Below are 18631 nucleotides of genomic sequence, written 5' to 3' on the forward strand. Positions count from 1 at the left end.
GGGATCTTCCCAGACCAGGGCTCAAACCTGTGTCCCCTGCATTGGCAGGCAGATTCTCAACCACTGCGCCACCAGGGAAGCCCGAAAGGTTATTTTTAAAATAAATAAATTTATTAAAAACAGAATGGGAAAATTCAGGTTTTTTTCATAACAGCCCATTATTTGTTTTTACAGTATTCAAAATAATGCTATTTACCTTTTAATCACTGTATTTTCAAAATAATTTATGATTTGGGTTCTAAAAGTCAAAAAAAGTTAAAGTTCACCAGTGCCCAGTATACAAATTCAAAACTCTGCTGCTAACTTGGTCAAACTGCATATGCAAAAAAATATGTTAAAACTCAATTCTGAGGACTTTTTGGTTGTTGTTATACTTTAGTTATTAGGTCACCCAATATTTAAAAGATTGTCTTATTTAAAAGGGAATACTTTTTCATTATTGAAAGGTAAATCAAGAACTAAGAACTTCCTGAGGTCTGCATCAAAAATCTACTCAACAGAACAAGAAATGCTTAAGTATTAAAGTTCAATCAATCGGAGGTCTCAATGAATTAATAATTAGCTTTATAATGATTTCTATATATTGGTATTTGTGATGACTCAAAATCATTGTGATTAATAATCTATTTTCTTATTTCTTACAGGCATCCTATAAAAATACGAATGTATCTTAGTTAAAGAGAGAGAGAGAGAGAGAAAAGGGGGGGGGGAGGAGAAGAGAAGGGAATGGAGAGAAGGAGAGGAAAACCTCTAATTAATGCATACATTTGACTTTGCCCTAACACAGAGAAATCTGGGTAATTAAAAAATTATATTTAGAAAGCACAATTAAATATATATATGTCCTGCAGCCTAACTTGAAATTAATAGTTAATAAACACATTTTATAGTCGGACTAAAATAACAAACCTAGAGAAGAAATCAGTATTCATTTGTTCAAATACATCGTTTTAAGATCAACTTAAAGCTCTTCCAGGTCTTAAAGATAAAGTCACCTGATGGTCTCATAAAATTGTAGAATGAAGTTCACATTAACATGACTTCTATTCATTATATTCTCTTTACATTTAAATTTTTAAAAACACTAATTTAAAAATTAATTAATAATTCAAAACACAAGTGATGTCAACTTAAAGTTGCCAAACCAAATTCAGTATGGAAATCGGATGAACCAAATTATTCTGAAGCATGGTCCTACTGTCAGGATAATACCATAATTATTAACTAAACTACCTTCACAAACATATGCAACAACTGAAGAATAAATATAAGTTACTTCCTATGAAAAGACAATAACTAGGAAAAAATAGAACATTCATTAGTTGATTAAAAAGACAAAGTTCTATGAAATCTAAGAAGGCAAAAAGGAAAACCAAACAGCAAGCTCATAGATACAGAGAACAGACTGGTAGTTGCCAAAGGCAGAGAGTAGGGGAGTGGGCAAAATAGGTGAAGGGGGTCAAAGGGTACAAACTTCCAGTTATAAAATAAATACGTCATAGAGCTGTTAAAAAAAAAAAAGAGTTCCATTTTTAAGAATTTTGTGATTAGTTAAGATATTATTACTTTGACTGCAGCTGTCTTTGTAAGAACCAAGTATAATAAGTTAAGGAGTCATTTATTGTTGCTCAAGAACAGCTGTATTACAGGTCCAAACTCAGGTGAACCAATAGAATCTCTAAACTGTCTCTTTAGAATGGATACTATTCTTCCTTTTTGAATTAACCTCGCTAATGCCATCTGGTATACCAAATTTCTTTCCTTCAAAACATAACTGAATTCCCATATTCTTCAAGAGGATTTACCTGCCTCCCATTTGATCATCTTACAATTCCCCCCTATATGCATTTGCCATCCTTATAGTACTCTGTCACTTGTTTATATAGAGAGTTTTCTATTAAAACCAGGTGTGATTTTTTCCATTAGAAAGTATAAACTGAAAGGCAAAGACTACTTTTGATTTATAACTTATATAAGCTATAGAAGTTAATCATGGTGCCCCATTAATGGGGGAGAAAATATTTAAATTTTCACCGTGCTCAAAAATTATAAGAAACACCAAAAATTACAAATTAAATAGTTGCTAGAGTAAAACTCAAATTACAGATCATAACTGTCAGTAGATAATAGTGATGAATAAGCAGTAAAATTTGAATACTTCAAACAGTGTTCTCAAAATATTAGTTACAAGACGTTTAGGAAACCAATAGGTTCAAAGTCAATTTTCTGAAGACTCTCCACTCTTTTAAGCTAATTTATCATTTTTTTTTCACTTCACATTATTGTCAAAAAAAACAAACAAACTTGCAAGTGGAAATGCAATCACATTTATTAAATTCTTTGATTATAGTACATGGGTCTTTTTGGAAAATCTATAAGATTAAGAAGAAATTATTGGTAACACATTACATAGATAAAGAATTACTTGTAAATGAATAAAATGAATAAGAGGTGCTAAGGTTCATGCATTTTTACATGCTGGGACCATATGATGTTTAGAAGTACATTAGAAATAACATTATTTTTTCAATAACTCCATTCTAATTCTCAGTATAAAAAGACAGAATATAAAGCACAGAAGATAAGACATTTAGCAAGTGTAAATCTGAGGCCAATTTAAGATAAGAAAAGCATGTCATTCTTGTCAGTTTAGCCTTGTGAGTCACGATACCAAAGATTAACATTGCACTATTGTGGTCCTTAAATGGCGTACAATGCAATGGAGAAGGTATCACATGATTCCATGTATATAAAATTCTAAAATATGAAAACATATCTACAGGGACAAGAGATCAGTGGGACCAAGAGTAGAGTAAGAGAATGACGCAAAGGAGCACGAGGAAATTTGGGGGGCAACAGAAATGTTCTGTGTCTTGATTGTGGTAAAAGATGTATAGGGTGTATACATCTGCCAAACCCAGTGAATTATATACTTTAACTGTGTGTAGTTTATTGTATATAAACTGTACCTCAATAAATTTCATTTTAAAATATGACGTGCTGTGAACACAGCATAAGTTACAAAATAAAAACTATATTTCATTAAATTTGAGGGTCATCAAATACTCTGAAAACAAAAACAAGGAGTTACCTTGAGTATCACAAACAAGTCTTAAACTTTTAGAAATTCAGAAAATTTTCACTTTTACTTGGGTATATTACCAAATAGATGACCAGATTACCAAATTCAAGTTCAAAGAACATTTAAAGGTCATTTTCTCTAATATGAAGTAAGCAGAGAAACTCATGACCAAGTGGAAACAAGTTCAGCAGCCATTCCAAGACATTAAAACAAAGTGATCAGGACAAGATTGTCTCACGAACATAGTTAAACCACACACAGACCAGCTTTCTCAGTATTCTTGAGCATCTGATATAGTGACACACATAGAGGTGGGACAAAAACATCCAAGATGTTTGGTGTTGAAGCAGCTCCTGAGAATCAAACAAACGAACCACCTGCAAACCTGCATCTTACACCTAACGTGTTGCGACTAGTCATTTCTCTGATAAGGGGAAAAACCTAGTATTCTAATGTGCTAAAAAAGTTGGACCTTTCACATAAAAAGTTAGAAATACAAAAAGCAAAGGGGGTCAAGAAAAAAAAGAAAAGAAAAGAAAAAACACTACAACCATCCTAATACTGAAGAAAGACACTATAGAACAGTCTAGATAGAAATTCCAGAAACCATTCAATCTTCAATGCCCTTAATGCATCCAGGTGGTAGCTACAAATACACCTTTTATTTTTTAAATTATGTATTTAACACAAGTAATGCTTCCTATGTACCAGATACTGTTTTAAGTACTTTACAAATATTAATTCATTTAATTCTAATACCAGCCCATTGAGGCAGATATTTTACTTTACAGATAAGGAAATTGAAGTATAGAGAGATTAAGTAACCTTCTCAAGGGTACACATCAAACCTGGCAGTCAAGGGCCAAAGTCCACGCTCATAACCGCTATACCACCTTGCCTCTCTTTATGAGTTTTTAATTTATGAACTTCCATGGATATGAGCAAAGCTTTGCACTAAAGCAAAGTACACTGACTCTACTAGCCACAAACAAATGGTCTTTTGTCAGTCAAATGCAGTTATTTAGTCTCTGCAACTGCATTATTTGTCAGATTTCTGGCAGTGATTTCAACTCTGGCTGCACACTGGAATCACCTAGAAGTTTCATTTAATTGGTCTGAAGTGGGAACTGGTCGTTTATTTCACTGCTCCCCAAATGAATCCACTGTGCAGCCATGGCTTAAAGCCATGGGTCTATGGCAAGACTGTAAACTCAAAAGTCTGGTGAAATAATACACAGAGCAACTGAGACTTGGGGCAAACTGAAGAGTCAAATTTAATTAAAAAACAAAACACTGCATAGATAAAAGTTCACATTTATAAACACAGTTTGGCCCATGGTGCATCTTCTGTGCATGGAGCACTCTCTTATTATAAACATATTTATGATAAAAACAGTTAATTGAAATGTAAAACTTTGAACACACCCTGTACAAGAGATAGAAAAGAATCAAGAAAAGTTAGAATCAATGGCATCAGTATCTGTTATTCCCCTGTGAAACAACTTTACCGTAATGTGTACCACCACACAGATCTCTTGTTTAGTGTAAGCAAAGGACTTATGGAGAAACTTCTGGGACTTAAATTTTTATATAAATGGGAATAGGAATTTCTATATAAGTAGAGCAATTTCTGTATAAATGAGAATAGGGGATACTCAGATGTCTCTCTAAAGGCATGGGGTTCTAAAATAACCCTTGCAATGAGCATCAATATATCTACACTTAAAGCACAATAAATTAGTACAGTTTAGATCAGTGGTTCTCAGATGTTTGGATTTTACAACTAGTACAAATTTCACCTCCAAAATTTAGGCAATTGATATTGGGGTTGCAAAATTTTGTGTGTGAAGTTAGAGTATATAATATATATACACATACACAAAATTATCATCTTAATACCAACACACACAAAGACACATTATACCACACACAATATCCTTATTAGTTCTCATTTTCTGAAAACAAAAACTTTTTTTTATCTATATTTGCCACTATTTACAGTTTTTTTAATAAAAAAATGGAATGATACTAATAATGATAATTTGGACCATTTTCAAAAGGTTAATCTAATATACTCACTTAAAAAGATATGATCATAAATTCATTACAAAAAATTTGTATCCAAAGTTAAAATGTAAAAGTTCTGAATACAAAAAGATTAGACTCAAACTATAAGGAAATATGTATATCAGCTTTTCTTTTGTGTGTGTGTGCCTTAAATCTACAAGGCAAGGTGCTAGGTACTAGGGATACAAAGATAAAAGGCAGAGTCCTACTCAAGTAACTAAATTCAATGAGAAAGACAAGTGAACTGGTAAGTGATAACTATGATAAAAGCAAGGCAATTGTGCCATGGGAGCATATGGTAGAATGGGCAGTACTTATGTAAAATTGGACACTACTGGTATCTTCCAAGGATCTGTCCTCAGTTATACATTATCATCACTCCACTGGGTCATTCATCTGCCCTCAAAGCTGCAACTTCAAGAGAGAGTTTCCAATCCTTCACTTCCAAGGGATACCTTCCAAACTAAATCATTACCACTATCCCTATGACAAGCCAACCTGCCTGTCTACTCTTTTCTCCCTGCTCCCACCTCAACACAGACATTTCCAAACTGGATGAAAATGGCTATTTATATTTTTCCAGGCAAGAAATCTTGGCATCATTATTGACTCTTTTCCCCTTTACTTTCACTAAAACTGCTCACTCTGACTTTGACTTATGTTTGCCTATTTGACTTATCTTTCTCTATTTTCATGATCACCACTGTTATTTATGCTATTATTCACCTTTAAAAAATAGATTAGTGTAAGAGTCTCCTAGCTGATCTACTTTCTTCTAGATTCCTTCCTACTCCAATCTATAGTACTTTAGCTAGGTGTTCCTCAACCCTTTTGTCCACTGTATAATCTATGGAGCTTTTAAATAATACAGATGCCTGTGTTCCACAAAGTTCCAGAGATGATACTGATGTGGAGTCAAGGCTAATATCCACTACATTTGTTGTTATATTTTTTCCCACAAAACAATCAAAGGATCTATACCAATACTTTTTAGTTTTACCGTATCTTTTGAAATACAAAAAATTCCTAAAAAGATACAAAGATGACTAGAAATAACAAAATCAAATAGTTAATATACTATGTGTACCTCACTGAGCTGACTGTTTATCAATGTTCCTTTTATCTTTTAGTGTTACTAATTATTAAACTCTTTTCATTTTTTTTCCCCTGCTAGAATGGCAGTTCAAACTCTCCTAGGGCAAAGTTAACAAGCATTTCTGTGGACATTTTTCACCTATTTTGTTGATTGAGCAAAGATTCTACCACAAAAAACAGCACTTTCAGATTCTATATCAGAATCAGAAAAGACCACGTAAGGAAAAAAGAGTAAAACTTCACTTGATAAAAAAGTAAAACAAGGAGAACCTGTGAAAAGTGTCTTGGGGTCATGGAGTTGGTCTGTATTTTGAAACAGTTTTGAAAGCCACCGAAGGAAAAAAAATTAGAAAATTTCAATTAAAAACACATAGTCTGTTATCCTAATTTTAAAAACAATTTCAAAACTTTGTTTCAGGAAAAACTCTAACGATACATTTATTCTTTCATTTTTAGACCTTTTGGTTTTAGTTTAAAATTATTTCTAATTCAAAGGTTTTTTTCCTTCCCCCCTACAATTCTCATTTTAGATGTATGCTAAAGAAAACTCAATCACAAATGTATTTTTCAGCTTATCCTAAACTGCTATTCTAGCTCACCCTTTGTCTCAAACAAGGAAGAATAATTTCAATAATAAATAAGAATTAAACATCTAAACTAGGCTATTTAGTAGTTGACTCTTAAAATGCTGCTCACAGCTGTTAACCTTCGTAACACAGTGTTTTCCAGACTTAGTCTACAGAACCAACCTACTCTGTGTTCTCCTTTTCTGTTTCAGTATCAGTAATCTGTCTTACTTACTCTAACTACTTTTATAATATTATCATTGCTACTAATAAGATTGACTTTTTTAAATGTAGAAAAGTATAATAAAGATCTCCCATTAAACCATGACTTTGAGAATATCACTGTTAACAGGTTAACGTGCATTTTTATTTTTGTCTGATTGATAACCTACACGGGTTTATGTGACAAACTTGTTTAACCTGTTTTGGCATATAGAATAAGTAAATTCAGAGACTTAATTAAGTTGATGAAAATTGCTGAAGTAAAGACATTCACAAGATAAGTTAAAAAATCAAAACTAAATGGAATGGGGATCATACTTTTATTCCTAACAGCTGTAGCCTTTACATTTTCTTGTAGTTTTTACACGGATACTTTCAATTTAAAAAGAGATGCCAAGCATAATAACAATCATTACAGGAATAAGATTATGTGACTAGGATTATGGAAAAAATCATACAAAGTCAACTGAAAATACACACGGCTCTACTTCAGTTCTCAATTAGATATGTACTTATCAGGCAGATTTGACTAAACAATGACTCCCTGTTCCAAACTCCCTGTTTGGAAAGAAAAACTAGCTGTTTCTTATTTAAAAGCTGTTTCCAATCCTATGATATATTTTAAAATATTTTTGTCTTATATCAAGGCCATTATTTTGAAAATTCTGTATAGCAAAGACAGAAAACACCTACATCTACAAGCATATTTCCATTTGTATAAACTCAGTCTAAAAGACTGTCCCTTATCTATAAATGGCTGATACCAGAAACACCCCTTCTCATCACCATTGCTAAACATTTCCCTACCATTTCCTTCTGGTAACTACTTCAGATATCAGCACTGCCTGGAACACTGACGTTTATCTCCAGTTCTCACTTTACTCTTATACAAATAGGGAAAGGATCTCTAAGTGGTGACACAGGACAGGCAGTAAAATGGAGCAGAGAGGGGAAAAGTGGTAAAAGAGTGCATTAAACTTACCTGCTAGTCTTTACAATCCTATCCACTACCCCCTACCCCAAGCCTGCTCACTGCCACAACAAGCATCAGTTTGGACAAATGGACTGGGAATGATGGAGAGAAACCTTTTTTTACCACATCAGAAAAATCTTATTTTCAATCTTATTCCGGCTTCATGTTCAATTCCACTACCAGAGATAAGGAAAGGGAAAACTATATTATCCAACCCTACACTCATTATCCAGGTCTCACTCCTGTCTTTACTATCCAGTGAATGTTTTGCCTCCTTCTTTATTCTACCCCAACTTATTTCCTTCTTTGCCATAACTCCCTAAGAAACCCACACCTCACATAGCCCTAACTCAGTGAACCATACCTATCCCAGGGATTGCCCCATTCCCGTCAGTTTACATCCTCTTACCCAACACAAATTCTAGGGCTACTTCCTGCTTCCCATTTTCCCTCCCACTCCAACAACATTTGGAGACACCATTAGGCTTTGAATTGGAAAGAAAAACACATTATTCCCATAAAATATGTTCTGTGCTAATGATAAACTATCCAAACTTCAAGCAAGTTATTTTACTATTTTTAGGATGCAGCTCACTCATGTGTAAAAAGGAAGGAAGTAGTTTAGATTATCAGTCCCAAATCTGGCTGACCAATTTCCAAGCACCAGATAGGGATTCTGAAACTGTACATCTGAGGTGGAATGGAGTAATTTTCTAAAAGGCACCCATATGAGTCTACTGTTTATCCATGTTTGGGAATCACTGATAAATGCTGAAGTTCCTTCTAGTTTAACATTCCAAGATTCTAAGCTGGAATTTTCACTGCATTTTCTGATAGGAATATTGTTATAAAAGGAGTAAAGTTTCCATAGTTATTGGTGTTACAGTGCAGGCATGTTACTGATCAAATAGGCCTTTGTAACCTGACCTAGAACCTAAGCACCATTTATATTATTATTTTATAACCAGAGATGACTTTGCAAATGATATTATAACGATACTAAGACCCCAAAGGAAAGCACTAAAAATTACTTCTTTGGTATTATTATGTGCATAACCAGACTTTTTCATAGATGGCTTTTTCATGGATTTGTGTCAAATCACAACTAAGATTTGACCTACAGGTCAGAAATAAAGGTAGAAAGGCCATGCTCTTAAGGATCTTTTACTTTGCTAGTTCACTGATGGGGCTTTGTATATCATTAGAGTAAAGCCTAGAGAAGTCTAGATCATTGGTGGAATTCAGGGCATTAAAATGCCTAAAGAACAGTCTCATTCATAAGTTTACAGACTGCCAGGGCTTTACTTGTCCTAAAGCACACTAGATCATTCACTTATGCACTACATGTATCTATTCTAGCTCTCATAACTTCCAAATACTAATTCTCATTATAAACAAGTGTTCCCTTGGTTAATATTCAGGCTTAAAGACATGTTTCAACATGTGAGAACTAAGCAAATATAAACAGCTCTTGAAGACATGTTGACACATTAGTAGTATATTAAGTGGAATCTATTCATTTATGAATAAGTTAATAATGAATAATAATTATAAAAAGGTAAAAATGGAAATTGAATTATATGTTACCCATTTTTCTTTAAAAAGATGTACTTGCTTAAGTTTATACAAAATAGCATGATAAAGTGTGTCCGTTTACTTGCTCATTTCTCCAAACAACACAAGAACCTACACTGAATGCCATTATGTAAGTGCACTCTCTGAATATCAAGAATGATGCAACGATTGCTATGGTAACTACTCATTTTATTGAATAAATTGTGGGTTGGGGTTTAAAGCATTCTTTTAAAAAACAAATTTCAACATCTCAGTATGCCCGATAAGCCTCTTTCTATTGCTACCTATTAAACAATAACTATAGGTTAGCTTTGAGGACGACTATTTAAGCAGCTATTTAAAAAATCGAGGCTTGAGTTGCCAAGGGGAAAAAACTCTGAATTTAAAGTTTGAAAAATGAAACACATCACCTACACTCAAGAGAACAAAAGACACTTAGTTTTAATCTTCCAGAGTAATTGAAAAGTGTTTGTAACTCGAAAGTAACATGATCTTACCTATCTGTTCCTTCACTGTCATAATTTTGCTTCTAATCCTAACTTAACTAAGTATAAGACTGCCGACTTTTGTTTGCAATTAAGCTAAAGACAGAAGAAGAAAGTTATCCCTCGTTTTGATCTTTAGAAGAAATGTCTCCTGAGCACATGAAAAAACTGGGAATTTTCACTGTTAGTTTCTTATAAAATAGCTCTGTAAAAGAGCCTATATTTTAAAATACCAAGGATAACTGTAGATCCCAACTATAAACCTTCCTCAGGCCCAAGTAAAAGCTACTATGGCTTCTTCCTTTGCTCAAGACCTTCCATAAGAAGGGTTCCCAGCGACGGTCGGCTTCACCGGGATCTGTATCCTTAGGAGGCTTGGTAGTTACGGATTAGTCAAATCTAAACAGTATTTTGAGAACCTGCCCCACATCTCTTCCTCTCCCGCCTAAGTAAACCCTAAGATGCAGCATTTGAAGAATGGGGGGGGGGGGGGCAAGGATGGAACCCCTCCCCCTTTTAACAAGGTGAAGTCTAGTCAGCTCTAAGGCCTGCTGACTTCGCAGCCCTGGAAGCCAATGCGAGGAAGCTCCGGCCGGGGCTAAAGCCGCAGGAATTAGGTACTAGGAAGGGGGTCTGACGGGGCAGCAAATCAAACAGGCTGATCAGGCGCGAGGCAGCGAAGGGTAACTCGGGCTTCTTTCAGTTCGTCTTTCTCGAATGGATTCTACCTGCCTTCGTGTTTTAGCTTCATGTCTCTCGCAGCGAGCGACCTCCACCTCCTGTGTGAGGATCTACGTGCTTGTGTGTGTGGTGACAACAATCTCAGCACCCCGGCTGGGGACAGGGGATGGGGGAGGTGGGCACTCGGCTCCTCCACAGGCCTGGAACTCTCCTGAAGGGCCCTCGAAGAAAAGGGGGCGGGAGGAGCACGCCTGACGCCAACCGAGTACTCGACCGAGAAGGGGGCGTCCGGACCTGCGAGAGCGGCCCTATTAGGGGCTGACGTGCAGCTCCTTCAGGTTGTAATGGTGGCCCCTTGGGGGGAGGGGAGCGGTTGACAAGGGGCTGGGGGCGACGAGGCCTCCCCTTCCCCCCGCTCAGCTCGCTGTTTACCTTCCCGGTACTTCTTGCGGAGCCGCCGGTGGACGCTCTTTACCACCCCGGAGAGCTTCTCCTGCTCCAGCTTCCGCTCCTGCTCCCTGGGCGGCGGAATGCTCGGGGGCCTGGCCCCGTGCCCGCGAGCAGCGCTTCGGCCGCCGGCCCCCGGCTCCATATCGCTGCCGCCGCCGCCGCCCCTCAGGCCCCCGCAGCCACCCGCCTGACGGAGGAGGTGGGGAAGGAGGAGGCAGCAGCGGAGGCAGCAGCGGGAGGAGGCAGAGGACCTGGAGCGACGGCCTAGGAGGTGGCCACTTACCCAAACGCACAAGCTGATTGGTGGACTCTGGAGGGCTGGGCGGAAACGGAAAAGGCCAAGGGCCAATGGACGGAGAGCACCAGGGACGCACCCGCTTGTTTGGGAAGGCGAGCAGCTGAAGGAGGCGGAGCTTGCAGGCTGGAGTTGCTGAGGCGGTAGGAGCGCCAGGCCCGACTGCTCCTCTCCTCTCCCCGCAGCTCCGGGGATCCTGTGCGCAGGCGCTGTGGTGAGGCCACGGAGACGCGCCGTGAGCCACGCGCTTGCGCGTCTGAGCTTGCTTAGGTTGGGCATCTTTCTACCGCCCAGCCTTCTTTCGTCTTCTAGCTCTTCCCCCCTTTGCGAGTTATATTCTGGTGTGTTGCAGCCAGGGTCCTCTACCTGAGCCCCCGCTGCACCTTGTCGGTTGTAGGTTCCCTTTAGCTGCGTAGGCCTGAGAAGCGCTTTAGAGGTGACTTGGCAGCACTAGAATTTTACGCTTTAAGGGACCCAGGCGTGGATGCTTTGGTGGGCGCAAGGAGAGGTCTGGCTGCCAAGTACTGGCTTAATTCACGGGCCAACAATGGTTAATGCCTCTAGTGCTAGTGCTGAGCGAAAAACAGAACTTGGGGAGAGGAGCGGGCCAATAAAAACAATATAAGATGGAAGAGGGGAAAGAAAAGATGGGGAATCCACAACAGATGCCCTCAAGAACTTTTGTGGTGGCCCGGGTGTCAGAGAAAGCCTGCCTTGGTCTAATTTGCGTCAGAACTCTGAGCGCTTTTAAAGTTGGCTTGGGTGACCTCCCGCCTTTTAATTGGTAGGTTAATCTATGCGAACGCCTAAGTGGGTTTGGCAACCTGTTCTACCTCCCTCCTCTTCTGTCTTCTCATGGGAAGCTTATGGGGAATATGGTTACTGACTTCTGCCCCAGAAAGGTGGAACGCTGCTTTCCAGAGAGAGAGAGAGCGAGAGAGAGGGACTCCACATTAGCTTCGAAAGTGGTACTGAGACTGCTGGAGTGTCAGAGAGTCAACCAGCTGAGAGCCCTTAATGAATTGTGTTAGGTTGTAGCCCCCGCACTCCACCCACCGCACTGCAGTTGTCAGTTACGTGATGTTGTTTGGAAATTGTTGCAGTAACTATCTGATCAGTAATTTTATAAATATGAATGAAGCCTGCGTTATGTAACCGTTTTGTATGGCACCTTCTGAATAAAGAAGACCCTGAAGAACGTAGCATACACTCTCCAGAACATAGGAGGAGCAAGAGGGAGGAAGTGAAGGGAGAAGACTGGTGAAATTTAAGATGGAAGATTATGTCCCTACCCGCACAGAGAAGAAGCAGATGAAACACAAGATACACTTCATAAGAACTAATTGTAATTATGAGGAGAAATTACATGGACATGCCTAATAAAATGAGGATATGCCTCATGAGAATATGGGGTCTTATTTGGGGGGATTTCATTTGGGAAAAAAGGGAGCTTGAAAAGACATAACCTCGTTTGGCTCTTACATATTTTAATGTTTATCGGAGGCAGAAAGAGGTGCAAATATTTGGAAATTATAATCATAGTAAAGAGAACATTAAATTTCATCTGTACTAAATTGTAGTTAAAAAAATTTTTTCCCTCCATGCGACTACTAGCATATGAATTTTTTTTTTTAAAGCACTTTTCTTTTTTATAGCTACTTTATTTATTTATTTTATTTTATTTTTGGCTGTGTTGGGTCTTCGGTTCATGCGAGGGCTTTCTCTAGTTGAGGCAAGTGGGGGCCACTCTTCATCGCGGTGCGGGGACCGCTCTTCATCGCGGTGCGCGGGCCTTTCACTATCGCGGCCCCTCCCGTCGCGGGGCACAGGCTCCAGACGCGCAGGCTCAGTAGTTGTGGCTCACGGGCCCAGCTGCTCCGTGGCATGTGGGATCTTCCTAGACCAGGGCTCGAACCCGTGTCCCCTGCATTAGCAGGCAGATTCTCAACCACTGCGCCACCAGGGAAGCCCTAGCATATGAATTTTAAAGTCCTTTTAAAAAGTAAAGATTACACTGAAGGACACCTGGAAAATACAGAAAGGAGTAAAGAAAGTAAAAGTGCTAAGAGAGTAGATCTTAAATGTTTGCATCACAAAAAAAGAAGTGGTAACTATGTGATGGGATGGAGGTGGTAGCTAATACTATGGTGGTAATCATTTTGCAGTTTATAAAAGTTTCAAGTCAATTGGATGCCTTAAATTTAAACTTACACAATGTTATGTGTCAATTACATCTCAATAAAGCTGGTGGAAAAAAAGTAAAAGTCACCTGGAAACCCAGCATTGAAAGATAACAGTGATTTTTTTTTCCTTTGCTTGTACATACTTATTTCAAATGAGATATTTCTTATGGCTATGTGATAATCTATTATATGAATAGCCTATTGTTTTAGTAACCAATTCCCAGCTATTGTATATTTAGGTTTTTTCCAGTTTTTCTGTATTCCAAGTAATGCTTTGATGAACACCCTTGTACACAAATGCTTGTCCATTTCTTTAATTATACATTTCACTAGACTAAATTTCTAAAAGTTGAATTCCTGAATCAAAGGATCAAACATGTTAAGGTTTTTTATGTATATTGTCAAATTGTCTTTTCTGAAAAGTGGTAGTAGTTTATGTCACCTCCAGCAGTAACTGTGAGTGTCTATTTGATTGCACCCTTACCAACTATAGGTAGTACCATTTACAAAGTCATTAATGAGATTTTTTTTAAAGGTCTCTATTTTTAAGAAACATGTGGGAATTTTCTGCTGTTTCTTAACTGGCTATTCTGGTTGGCATAATTTTTAACACTAAATACTAATATAAGAGCAAGTAAAAGGAACTTATTTAAGACTATCTAGTTGTCATTTTTCAAGCAAATTGAAGAGCTCCACATTTTTAATTTGTTTTTTGATTTCATACTTTCTCGAGAAGCAACTCAAGATTAGAAACTAAACAGCTAGATTTTATTCTAAATTTGAATGAATTCACATAGGGCAAAGGCCAACATGTCCTGAGATACATCAATACTGAATTTTCTTTGGAGGCCTATGGCAACCAGCCATAGACCACAGTATAAAAAGGAGTTTATAATCTTCCTCCAGTGTGATTAGTAATATTGGGAAAAGCTTTCTGGCTGTTAAGGTAGCAGAAGAATGGTAACAAGATTTTCCATTTAAGTAAAATAATTGTCCCAATTGCTGGTAAGAAGAATTCACTGCAGAAAGTAGGTTTAGTGCCATATTCAAAGAGCATATCCTATGCTCAGGAAGATATCAACATCTTCCCCCTACCCTCTCTATGTGTGACAGAATTTCATTTACTGTAAATATCTTTAAAAATTTTTTCTCATTATTTTAAATGGCTGTTGGGAAAAGGGATGTTGGAATAAAACAGTATTCATTGAACGGGACAAAACAGTCTGGGAGGAAGAGACATTTCTAAAGACTGCACTAAACTAAAGCCCTGATAACTAAATTTCTCATCCTCATTCTTTACCTTACCTGATGGACTTTTGCACCCTTTCCCATGCACATTTGGTATGTCATAGTAAGCTTCCTATGTCAAAGAACCACTCAGTATAGGAAAATATCCTTGGCAAGAAAAATACCGTGTCTTCTTTGTTTGCAACTATATTCTTTGTAAGGAAAACAAGTTCCCACAGGCAATGAGAAGAGTCAACATGTAAAAATAAAGTGCATTCTATTTTCAGTATGAGTTGAAAACATATTAACTGGTGATGAAAAGTAAACTTGTAGAATCCATATCAAAATCTGGGTGGTGGCGCTGAGTTAGCAAATAGAAAGATTCTGGGTGCACTTTGCAAAAGTGTACTTTTCGTTGCTACATATATTGAGTTTTCCTGTAGGAGGGAGAAGCCTACACAATGGAAATTGGGGTTCTTTGATTATCTAAAGCATTAATCATTGGTATTTTTTACTCCTCTTTGACCCTCTTTATCATCAAAATCTTAAAAGCAATTAGGTTTTAATGTGTAATAGAAGTATTTATATTAAATTTCTGTTTATAAAATACACAGTGGTGTACAATAGTGCAAAAAGACTTGATGAACCTCTTTATTATTGAAGATAGAGATATTGCAAGCTGGCTAAATCTTTGGCTCATGGCTATTTAGAAATAGAATTTTTAGTAATTCAGTTAAAATGAGGACCAGAAAAGTAAAATCTATATTATTTTTTTAAATATTTATATATTATTTGTATAACTCTTACCCATTAATATAAAAATATCCATGAAGTTTAAGTACTTTGTTTCTAGTAATTCAAATTTTTAAAGTGTAGATGTATCATTAATTGGGCACATTTAGAGAAACCGTTGAAAAGCTTTTGTTTTTCAAATTTTATTTCAAATCATAGAAACTTTGGAATATGTATTTAATGTTTGGATAGAAACAAACATAGCAGAGAACTAGCAAGAAAAGAAATATTTTCATTGATATGTTTTCATTCAGTATGGCAGATTACAACTTTAAAATTCCTTCTATTTATTGAAAATAAAATTATTTTCTTTAAAAATTTGTTTATAGTTACTAGTACAATGTGTCACCTGCAATTCTTAACATATCTGCCAACATAAAAATCTTTAAAATAACAGAGGTTAGCTGTCTTTCCAGAGTTAATATGCAGAATGGTGTTAAGACTAGTATTAACTACAGCCAAGTGGTAACAATTAACTACTGCCTCACTCCAAATGCAACTATAAAATTTACAATATTTTTGTGATTTACTAATTATGAAATACATTTAATTACCACAACAAGGCTAATGTAGGAGAAGATCTACATAGGAAATGGGAAGTATTCTTCTAGGTGATGGATAATGTCCTTATAATGCAGAGTAGGACTGAGAGATTTTCTGCATCTTGATTCCAGCTTTATGCTAACCGCCAGAGCAAGGTACTTGATTTCTCTGAGCCTTATTTTTTCTCCTTTAAATGTAAAATGAAGAGATTGGATTAGACTAGCATTTTTCAATTTTTTATATTCACCATGACTCACAGTAAAAAATACATTTTACATTGGGGCTTGGGATGTACATCTCAAGCCCCAATGTAAAATGTATATATATATATATATATATATATATATATATATGCACTATATATATACAAATATAAATATATATTATACATATGTATGAATACATATATATTGTACATATACATATATATAGACATGTAGACACACATATACAATTAGGACAAAAGTTTCACCAGACAGTACTTACCTTCCCTAAGTGCAATCCATGGTGGTATTTTCAATTCTATTTTAATTTTTAAAACTATGGAGCACACTACATTGATTTTTATGGTGTTCTAATGAGTCATGGCTTAAAATTTGGAAAATACGGGCAATTTAAAAGATCCCTGTCAACCCCCAAACCACTGTCATTCGGTGACTCAACTGATTTTAAGAATGCTTTGTGACATGTACCTTGCCATGTTGAGGCTACTCACTGCCTTTTAAATTTCATTTTTATGTTTGGGGAATTTCCCCCATTATGAATGTAGGCTCAAATAAGTGACTGGACTCTGCTAATCATATTCTCTGGAGTGACCTGTCTGTTCAGAAAAGGGCAGAACAATGAAGCAGAAGCTACAGGGAACCTTTTGGTTCGTTGAGGGAGACTGTGCTGGTGTGGGTCTTTTAGGATCATAGTGACGGAGGTCCTGTCTTCTAGTGTCCAACATTTGCCCTTTAAGCCAAAAAACAGAGGTAGTGAGGTCTGACCTAGCACATTAGTCACTGGGTCTGACTTAGGTGTTGATCTGGGCTGGGTAGTCTGCAAGTCTGCCTCACTGGTCCTTCAGGAGATTAGGGGGACACCTAACATCCTTTAATAAATGCCTTTTCTATTCGAACAGCTAGAGTGAGTTCTATTTTTTGCACAGAAGTGTCTAGTGAAGAAACATCTCAGAAGAGAATTAGGTGACCTGAAAGCAGTTTTCACTAGCTCTCACTGTGACTTTTGGTGATCTGTTATATGCTGAGTTCCTCAATTTCCTCAGCTGCCAATGATGGCGACTTGTCATTCTTACTTCACAAAGTTGTATGAATAAAAGAAAATCGTGAACTGAAAGTGTTTTGAAAAGTTAAAAAATTACAAAAGCAAATGAATGTGATAGGTATTATTTGTTTTTAAGGAGCCTGAAAAAGTGAAATTGCCTGGATGCAGGAAGCTATATCTAGACTTTCTTTTATTGAATGTTCATCAGTCTCCCTTTAGATTTTAAGTTTGTCACCAAATCACCATTTCCTTTTTCTTTTTCTAAAGGTAGAGCATGCTCCAAAATCTCGTATTAGTTCTGAAATTACAAGGTGTTATATGTCAAAGAATGAAGCAATTACAATACATTTCCTAAAGTTGACCGTTAACGCCCCCAAATTTTAAAAGTATAATTAGAATGTTTTTTGAAAAGCCAAATCAAAATTTCCTCCCATATTTTAATAAACATGATATTTCTAATTTACCTAGAGCTTCTGAAAATTCTTTATTCTAAAACTGAACTTCAACAATTCTTCTTTTATCCCTTAAAAATGTATTCAGCCATGGGTCAGAAGACTCAATGTTGTTAGGATGTCGATTCTCCCTAAATTGATGTAAAGATTCAGGGTAATCCCAATCAAAATCCAAGCAAGCCTTTTTGTAGAACTTGACAAGCTGATTCTAAAGTTCATGTGGAAAAAAAAAAAAAAAACTCAGAAGATTCAAAACAATTTTGAAAATGAAGAACAAAGTTGGAGATCTCAATATGGCCACAATAATCAAGACAGTGTGGCAGTGGCATAAAGAGAAACAAATAGATCAGTGAAACAGGAGAGAACATTCAGAAATAGACCCACACATGTATAGACAACTGGTTTTTCCACAAAGTTGCAAAGCTTATTGGTGGAGAAAGGATAGTGTTTTTGACAAATGTTGCTGGAAAAATTGGACATCCATATGCAAAACAATGTTCTTCAGTCCCTGCTTCATGCCATATATAAAATTAAACTCCAAATAGAACACAGACCTAAATATAAAACCTAACACTGTAAAACTTTTAGATGAAAATCTTTATGACCTTGGGTTGGGCAAATAGTTGGCAAAAAGTGCGTGAAAAAGTGCTCAACATCATTAGTCATTAGGGGCAAGC

The 18631-nt window shown here is 36.7% G+C and overlaps 1 protein-coding gene and 1 long non-coding RNA gene across 2 annotated transcripts in view; one reads left to right on the forward strand and one right to left on the reverse strand.

The window, feature by feature from the left end:
- SAMTOR (S-adenosylmethionine sensor upstream of mTORC1) overlaps positions 1 to 13095 on the reverse strand; it is an 83163-nt gene extending 70068 nt beyond the window's left edge. The window contains exon 1 of the mRNA XM_082400085.1: positions 11179 to 13095. Coding sequence (XP_082256211.1) covers positions 11179 to 11770 — 592 coding nt within the window. The 5' untranslated portion in view covers positions 11771 to 13095. The remainder of the gene's footprint in view (positions 1 to 11178) is intronic.
- The window catches only part of LOC309632532, a 38206-nt gene that overhangs the window by 3725 nt on the left and 15850 nt on the right, over positions 1 to 18631 (forward strand). Inside the window, exon 2 of the long non-coding RNA XR_014246957.1 lies at positions 89 to 10682. This is a non-coding gene — a long non-coding RNA (uncharacterized lncRNA). The remainder of the gene's footprint in view (positions 1 to 88; positions 10683 to 18631) is intronic.

Source organism: Balaenoptera borealis (genome assembly GCF_965194805.1).
Source record: "Balaenoptera borealis genome assembly, chromosome: 7".
Taxonomy (NCBI): Eukaryota; Metazoa; Chordata; class Mammalia; order Artiodactyla; family Balaenopteridae; genus Balaenoptera; species Balaenoptera borealis.